Source organism: Centruroides sculpturatus, unplaced genomic scaffold, assembly GCF_000671375.1.
Source record: "Centruroides sculpturatus isolate CEXI.00-Female unplaced genomic scaffold, Cexi_2.0 scaffold677, whole genome shotgun sequence".
In the NCBI taxonomy this organism is placed as follows: Eukaryota; Metazoa; Arthropoda; class Arachnida; order Scorpiones; family Buthidae; genus Centruroides; species Centruroides sculpturatus.
In genome coordinates, this window is record NW_019385011.1 from 318,153 (window position 1) to 327,664 (window position 9,512).

A 9,512-nucleotide genomic window follows, 5' to 3' on the forward strand; every position below is an offset into this window, starting at 1 on the left:
TCGTTGCCATGTTCGGGTCCATGTTCGGGTTCGATTTAGTGGGAAGGTGTTCAAATTTAGTGGTGATTAGAGTTTCAATTAGTGGGAAATTAGTACGACTTGGCAACAGTACCGCTAATACCCGATTGTCGACTACTAGACGTCTCGAACTAGCAACAATAGATCGTTGAGATTATACTATATAAACAATTCGACAATTCGACAATTTTATAAGAATAATTCCTGAAAATCTTTATAAAATAAGGTGTATTCTGTGCACGAATGNTATATGTCAAGAGGAAATATCTTTCGGCTCAAGGAAACTATTTATAAAGGGATTATTTCTGTTTTGATTTTAAAAATATTGCTAGAAATTTCTCATTATAAACTTTCTCGAAGTATATTTAATATTTATAACTTCTTTTGTATTACTTTACGCGAGAAAAATGGCGTTATTATTTATCGAAAAACAATACAAGTATACGATAAATATATCATCTATGCATCGATTGAGTTTCTAGTGGCGTGTATCGGCGATAAATTAATCATTAAACTTGTTTTTAAACAAAGAACATTAGACATATACTCCTAGGGATTATTAAGGACCTAGAACACTCAGGATATTTATATCTTTTTTTTTTTTAATAATAATTTTAAGGAGATATTTACTAAGGTTTCTTCTCATTAATATCTTCGGAAGCCCTGAACTAGCAATAAAAAAAAACGTTAAAGAAGTAGGCTACTCCCCCTTTTAAGCTTAATCATCAAAATCTTCTGACGTAATAATTGAAGGCATAAAGTCTATTCTACTTTTATTTCCTAGTGTAGATGACGATTAATAAAATTTTCCTTATTATTTATTATTTTAACTTATCGGGAACTAATTATTATATTTCATTAGGGCCCTTAGGGACGAAGAAATTTGTTGTTATGGACGAAGAAGGCGTTCACTTACGAATAAATCATCCTTACAGCTACTACCACCGAAAGCGCTGTGTATATAGCGCACGAGATCAGGTGCGCGTGGTGTTCCCCCTTTCAGTTGCTCGCCGACTGTAAGACCGAGAGGGGCACATCGTGTAACGTTTCGGAATATCGGCCAATGTGTCCTGGTTGTTGGCCCAAACTTCGGGCTTTCGCCTGATAAAAAAGAAAATCGATTTAGTCGACGTCGCGATGGACTTTCTATGACAGGTGTTCCTAACTCGAAACTGTTCTATAATTCACGACGTGTCCTGCACAGTTCGATCTACCGCCGCTTCGCGCGCAGATATTATTATCACCCATGTCTTACGTATTTCTTTCTCGTGACGTTACCAGTTTTGCTAAGATGATTATTTGGATGTTTACTACCTGTTCAGGTAAGTTCCATTATTTAAAAAAAAAAAATCATTGTTAACCTTAACTTCTCGGGGTGTTTCGAAGGGGAGGGAGGGAGGGAGAGGAGGAGGGATTTATTCCAACCGTCCAGCGCGTGTTATAAATAAATCCGGTTTACCTTTTTTACGAGGACGGTGTCGTGTTTATGTACGTCGTTGATGACAACATAAATCAAGTGATTTATTATTATAAAGTCGGATATGACGTAACGCTATTTAAAAAAATAAACGGTTTTCTGTTTTGAGTTGATTTTTCCACCATCTGGATTATGGCACACGAGTCACGTTTAATGCCATCCTTTTTACTAGGAACAGCTGAGGGTAAATTTTCTTTTAAGTCGAATTTCATTCCGAGTACCTTTTATTTTCTTTGGTGAATTCCAGTTTAAACCAATTACTTGTCTAGATTGACTCGAAAACAAAACAGCATTTCAAATGATTTCATTTAAAATCAAATATACTTTAACTAGTTTTTTTTCCTCCCTATTGATTCTTCTTGTTTTTAACTATCGGATAAATATTGAAGTTTTAAAACAAAATTGCATTTATATTAATTACTAGCTGCGTGTGTACGGTGTCGTTCGGGCTTTCGAGGGGATTGGATTGGGAGGTTCGTACAATTGTCTTAATAACCGCTCCATCCCGAAGAATTTTTTTCATTTTGGGTAGGTTTTATTGTAGATTTTTAAATCTTCCTATTAAGAAGCTGCTCAAAATTTCAATTCTGAGAGAGATTTAAATTGAAATTCCAATTTTACAATGGAAGTAATTAGATTTAATTTCCAAATGGATTATATTACAAGACAAGTCGTCAATTTCTTCCTAAAGTATTAAAACGTGTCTCGTTCTTTCATATAAATGGCGATGTATAAATTGTGTTAATGGTCCCAATAAGAAATTTGACAATATTTATTGCTTAATGTCGTCTATTTATTAATATCGAACCAATTTTATCTAGCGTGACAAAGCATCTTCCCCAAAACGCGATAAAAAGACAATAACGATGATCCGGTGGATCAATATAATCGTGACAATTCTAAAACGTCTTGTCAATTATAACAGATGTAAATCAAAGTTCTTTGCATCCGTCGTATTGAACCAATGTTCGATATTAACTGTAGCAATTAGGAAATATGCAGGATCTTCCTGAGTTTGTACGAGACTTGGGAGTGGAGGGGCCCCTTTTCTTCCCTTAGTGGGCCCCTTTTGACGTTTTTCTCTGAACAAATGAAGTACTTAGAATGTTTCTTTATTAATAAAAAGTAGTTCTGTAATTTATAGGGAGTAGGAACAGTCAGATTTCTCGGAGTCTATGGCAAAGTCTACAACTCCCTCCCCCCTCTAGACGGCCCTATACAGTGTATATATATATATATATGTATATAATTTAAATCTATCGATTACAGTCTTGTATATTCATTAAATGGCAAAGTTTTAAGTTTTATTATTCTTTTCGCTTAAAGTTAATTACGCTAAGTCTACACCGTACTAAAATTAGTGAATGGTTAACGTTTCGAGTGTTTGTTAACTGTACTATACAAAATTAATTATTTAAGATTCCATTTTAAAATTGAAATCGACTAAATTTATATTATTAAGTGTAAAAGGAGCGGTTAAAATGAAGCATTTGAGGTTTGTTTACGGAAATTAACAGCCATTATTAAAGTAGATTTATACAGAATTTATGCATAAAACTACGATCTGATTTTATATTTAATGAGCAAACACGCATTTGTTATCGAAAAGTTAAGATTTATATACGGAAAAAAAAAATACTTTTCGAAATATTTTTTTCCTTTTAAATTAGCCGCATTGCTGTGGTCTTTTTAAGGGTGGGATTGACGAGGGTGGTACAATAAAATATACACTTATTGATTCGAGTATTTACAATAATAAAACTGCAAATTATTAAGAAAAATTGCTCGAGATTAAGTTAAGAGGGGTGGTCTTATAGTATTCTTCGTAGGAAAATACTATGGAGGTCACCCGACCACCACTTTCACGAACTTTGCCACCTATCAAAATGGCAATACTTTTACCTTAATACTACTTTATAAGCCGATAAAAATCTTTGTCTTTCTTCTGTTGTCCTTCATTTCTTCGCCATTTCTACTATAATCTAATATATAAAACCTTAAGTTCTTCTCTTCTAAACTAATTTTCAAAGTCAAAATTCTTCGAAAAAAAAAGAAAATAATAATAATAATAAATATTAAAATTTAAAAAAAGAATAATAATAATAATAATAAATTTCTTCAATGTTAACACAATAAACTTTACAAAACAAACATTGTCCTTTCGAGTGTAAAGTAAACACTGCTGTCTTCTGTTAAACAGTTGAAATGTAATTTTTTTTCTTTCTATTTTATTGGGTAAAATAACTTCTATTTTAATTATTTAAAAAAAAATTATATATTTATATGCTACTGGATGCTTGTTTGTGTTCCTCATTACTATTGTTTACATTAGTAGTCTTTTCACTGTTAGTACGCTCGCTCTTTTGTTCTAAATTACCGTTTTCTGTGTGATTTAACAGAAAACCGAGCTGTTTAATAAGAAATCGATCATTTTTAGTTTCTTTTCAAAGTTTCTAGATAACGTGACGAATACAGGAAATTAAACACAAGAGAAATAATTGAGAAATGAATATAATGGAAAATTGAGGTAGAAACTTTGAAAATTTTAATAAGTTCTCGATTAAAGAATAAAAATAGGCTTTAAAATAAATATATCGAAGTGTATAAATTATTATTATTTTGTTTATATAAGTTTATTTTAATATTATGTTAAACTACGACGTGTCGAAAATTCATCAGTCTTCTCTCTCTCTCTCTCTCTCTCTGTATAGAGGAGAGAGAAAACTGCATATAAATTTTGATTAAAAATTCCAAAAATATGAAGAAAAAATTTGAAATTTTAATGAACTTTAATACTTATATCAAATATTTTATTTTTGTTGTTGGTCTAGACGATTAATTTCTTATTAAAGTTGAAATAAATTGAAAAACCCGTGTCCGGTTTACACAGGTTTTACAGTATTATCGATTGAAAAATTTGTCGTGGTGTTTGGCATATTGTTTACCAGAGAAGAAAACACGTTTATATACTTTTATGGAGCGTAGTTTATCCAAGATTGTTACATTACTGGATTCTAGAGGTTGTAAATATCACGAATATCACCTAATCGTCATGAAACATCAGAACGATACGATAACTAATCTCATTTGTTATTGGTACATATGGGCGAAATATCGATTTTGCTAAAGAAAATCCCTTATATATTTTTTTTTTTCCTTCCTCTATTACAAAGCCGTACAGAGGACTAACAACATAAATTGTTGTTGGAAGGAATAAAGTTTCGTGGATACTCGCCCCGAGGAATCGTAAAACACAATAGAAAATTCCGATTTCGTAAGAGTTTCTGTATCGGAAATTTCCGTTACATTAATTCAGTCGTAAAAGTAATAATGTTCTGTCATTAGGTAAAGTAATTAACTGAATCTAATCAGTTCGAGTGTGATGAGTCATATTTGATTTCTTTGTTGACTAAAAATTGAATAAGTTTTCGATACTTAGAAGAAATTAATAAAGATTTTCATTCTTGTGTGTGACGTAGTGTTTTTTATTACTCATCGTCTAGTAGAAAATATCCTCGAAGAGTATTGTTAGGCCCTCTGCACTCGTTAATCCGACATTAACAAATTTTTGTGGCCCTCCAAATCGAAAACTTTGGGATAAATGCTCAAAGTTTTCGATTTGGAGGGCCACAATTCCATTATACTACTTGATAGTAGTAAAATAGAATTAAATTTTTATTTAAGAAAGAGTTGCATGACTTTTCCAGCCAAAAAAAAAAAAGTTGAAATTGTGTGCGGTTCCATCTGTTATGAAACATTTTTTTAAAATACAATAAACAGGAGATCAATAGTTAAACAACAGTACAGTATATAAGATAGACTATAACATTAAATAATTGAATAGACAGAAAAAATCGTTCTTAAAAGATTAGAAGTGTAAATGATTCGTAGTATACGTAAGAGTGCAAACAAACAATATATACAATTTCTATTAATTTGATTGAACGAAGAAATAAATCGATATTGTCAATAATACTATCGGTCAATTATAAGAGATTAACACGAGTCGAGATGCATTTGGCATTTGTTTTCTACGTCGCAGCCCAGGAAAACCATTGTGAAAGAACGCCCTTGTTATAAATCTTCACAATGATTCACGTGTAGAATATATATTTAAATTGTCTTTCATGCAAACGATTCGCCGAATCAATCTATAAAGCCTCCCCCTTCAAATATTTATATGTTTCCTCTATTTTCCTTCTGTAATATATTATTAAATGGTTCATTCTATTACTTTGGATTCTATTTAAATAATACAATAGAATAAATATAATTGTAATTTTATTTACTACAGTTTGAAAGTTTTTGAATAAGGAAAAAAAATTGAGTGAAATTAATCCAATTGTTAAATTTTACAAGAGTTTTAGAATGAATAAAAGAATAAAAATTAAAGATTAAATTTTTAAGTAAATGACTGGGATGGAATTATTAATCACACTTAAATTATTCGCATAATGAGATGTCGAGAAGTAAAAGATATTTTTCTTTGTTCTGATGGAACAACTTCGAAGTTTAACGTTTATTTTTAATTATCGAAATGCATACAATACATGGAAAAATTAACAAAACGAGGATGTAACAATAAAGGAACGGAATCCATTACGATAATGACCGTTATTGAAGTACACTGTACTGTACATTTACCACTTTGATGAGCATACACGCTGTATCTTTATAAACAAAAACCATATGTTTTGTCTTCCCTACCACACATATACTCTTATATATTACTTTTCTAGCTGTTATATAATAGAGGAAACATATAACACCCCGGATTTTTTTACATTTTTGGACTCGGAGGATATTGAAACGTCGAGAAATGCAAAAAATTTGAGATGTTTTTTTTGGGGGGGAGCAATATTTGAAGCTTAATAACTTCTGTTCTTTTTGTCGAAATTTTATGAAATTTTGCAACGAGATTTGTGTATTAGATGGAAATTTTTCTAGAAATTTTCAGGAAAATCGGACTATTAATTTGGGAGATATGTACCATAATGTATAATATTTACAAAAGCTCTTAATGTGGAAGAGTGTAGAAGTGCAGTGTTGCAAACTTGATTATATTTATTAATAAATTTTTAAAAATTAATTATAACTTACAATATAAAAGAGAAAAAAAATATATATATATAAAAGTTTATAGCTTATAACAGATGATTGGTCCGAATCGATTAATGTTATTGAACACGCCATTAGTCCATCAATCTCTCGACAAGGTCAATAATTTTAGTAATATAAAGCCAACCGGATTGAAAACTTATGGTTAATGGATGAAACGAAGAATTATATAATTAATCATTACTATTAGATAAATCGCCAATTACTATTTCTAATTTCTAACGCCATTTTCTACTTAATTTTTCATAATAATAATTACGTTGTAACTCCGTGTTAGAGTTATATTTCTAATATAAATATATAACCGCTTTAATTAAATCATAGATAATTATTTAAACACATTCTTAATGAGATTAACAATAAATTCCACACTCGTAGATATTACGTTATGCTCCTTTATGGTTATTATCCAACACGTAATACCTTCTCGTTTATACAATCAGGTCTACAGGACGTTCTAAATCATATTAATAAATTTATTACGGACATTTAAGTGAAAGATTTGATTTTCAAATTGTATTTTTTCAAAGTTTAAATCATAAAAAAAAATAAATTTATTTATTTCAACGATTTATTATGAATTCTTTATATTTTTTTATTACGTTTCTAGTAAATTGTTTATATTTTTTATCAACTTTAAGATGGTTTTTCTAATGAAAAACCATAAGTTTTTTGTTTTCAATTTATAAGAATTGAATAAAATATAAAATTTTTATAATCTAAATCGAAATGTACGACTTTCAACGCTTGTTATAATAATGGTTAACAAGTGTGTGAAAAGTCGTAAATTTATAAAACTTTTTATTACTTTTTTTTATTATTTTACTTATATAACAGAGGGAAAGTATAATCCTTTTAAGATTTTTGGACTCGGTGACGTTGAAACGTCCAGAAAAGCAAAAATTTTGGGGGGTTTTTGTATGTATGGACGTACGAGGGCATCCATTTCAAGCTTAATAACTCCAGTGCCTTTCGATGAAATTTTATGAAATTTTACAGAGAGATTCGTGTATAAGAGGGAAACGTTTCCAGAAATTTTCAGGAAAATCGGATTACTGGTACGGGAGATATGGCCCAATCTCTTAATATTCCTAAATCAACGCGAAATCAAAGATATTCTTAGGGATGAAAACGAATAAAGAATACCTGATAAGTCCAGCAAGAACAGTTGCCAGCTTTTTTTAATATTTTAAGCAAAAATAAATTTAGAAAATTTAATTTTTTTTATTATTATTTCTTTACATTATTATTATTATTACAGTTTAAACATTTTATTTTTTATAAAAACAAAGTATTTAAATTGTTTCTAGTCATAAAAATTTTAAAAATTACATTTATTCTCGCTCGATATTATCATTGAAATATTTTTGAATACGTTCCATNATACCTGATAAGTCCAGCAAGAACAGTTGCCAGCTTTTTTTAATATTTTAAGCAAAAATAAATTTAGAAAATTTAATTTTTTTTATTATTATTTCTTAATTTTATATAGTAAAAAAAAACGATTTTTATTGAATATCCAACATAAATCTAACGAACATGAATAATATATAAGTTATGATACTTTTTTTTAACCCATTTTTCAGCCAAGATATTCAACATTCGGCATTTTAAAGTTTTATTTAAGTGTCTGGAGAGTGGAAAGAAATCGAATTGACTTGCAAAAAACCTTTTTCTGGGTATTCTGCTTGTATACATATTATGCATTTAGTAAGGATTGATTTTCTTCCCCCCCTCTTATCGATTATCTTTAATATTTTCAACCATAAGTACTGCATTAGCATTCATGTTAAGGTATAAAATGTGATATACGTTGGTCATTTGCATCAATAAACTAGAAATATACCATGAAAAAATAAAAAACACTATGCTAATGTATTTTCAATCATCTTGCAGGGAGTTTGTTTAGATCTGTTTCCCTTCAACTAGAATTGAAACTGAGATAATGTATACAAGTTACTAATTTAAATTTCAATTATTTATGTTAAAAATAAACATAAATGATTAACGAACGGACGAAAATTTATTATTTATTTCGATCTTATTATTATATTAAATGACCTTATTTTTAACTTGGACGGGGTTACAGAAAACTTCCATTTGCTGTTATGGTCCAATGACCCATCGATAGTGAAGTAATGTATTGACATTCAAAATTCAAATCCTTTAAATCGAATTTGTGTCTTCTTTTCTTTTTCTTTTATATTATTTCGTTTATTTTACTGAATTTAAATAATGTCTTTTAAATAAGATCGAGTCAGAATTTCAATTTTTAAACAATATAAATCATTATTTAAATGGGAATTAGATTTATAAACATTTGCAAAATATAATAATAATATTGATATTTACAGGGAGGAAAAAAACAAAAAAAAAAGAACAACTAAAATAAAAATTTTTCTATTTATATTTCTATTAAAATAACAAATCAATATGCATGAGATAAGATTTCATATAATATAAATATAAAAAATATAATAAAGTTAAACATGAATTTCTATTATTAATAATAATAATAATAATAATAATTAATGTTGTATAAAGTGTTTGGCAGGTTTCCATTTTAAACAGGTTTTTTTTCTTTTTTAATGTATAAAATCGCTGTGTTTTCCGTTTAGACAGGTTCCGTTTTGGGCAGGTTTTACTGTAATTAGAGGAAATTTTTTCTATAAATATTTTTTTTAAATAAATGATAATAAAACAGTAGAAAATATTTTAATTTTAAAATTAATTCTAATGAAAATCATAAATTTTTTTTAGTAAAGTTCAAGTGTTATGAAAATAATTAAGAAAGCAATTTATAAATATCAAATATATGGATCAATATCTTCATTTATAAAGATAAACTAGTCTCTCTCTCTCTCTCTCTCTCTCTCTCTCTAACTAGCAACGGGAGGAG

At 28.8% G+C, this 9,512-nt stretch overlaps 1 protein-coding gene across 1 annotated transcript in view; it reads left to right on the plus strand.

Moving 5' to 3' along the window:
- The first annotated feature begins 1,044 nt into the window (after window positions 1–1,044).
- Window positions 1,045–9,512, plus strand: part of LOC111633384 (fibronectin type III domain-containing protein 4-like) — a 26,157-nt gene continuing 17,689 nt past the window's right edge. Inside the window, exon 1 of the mRNA XM_023377942.1 lies at window positions 1,045–1,340. Within this exon, the coding sequence (XP_023233710.1) occupies window positions 1,265–1,340 (76 nt within the window). The 5' untranslated portion in view covers window positions 1,045–1,264. The remainder of the gene's footprint in view (window positions 1,341–9,512) is intronic.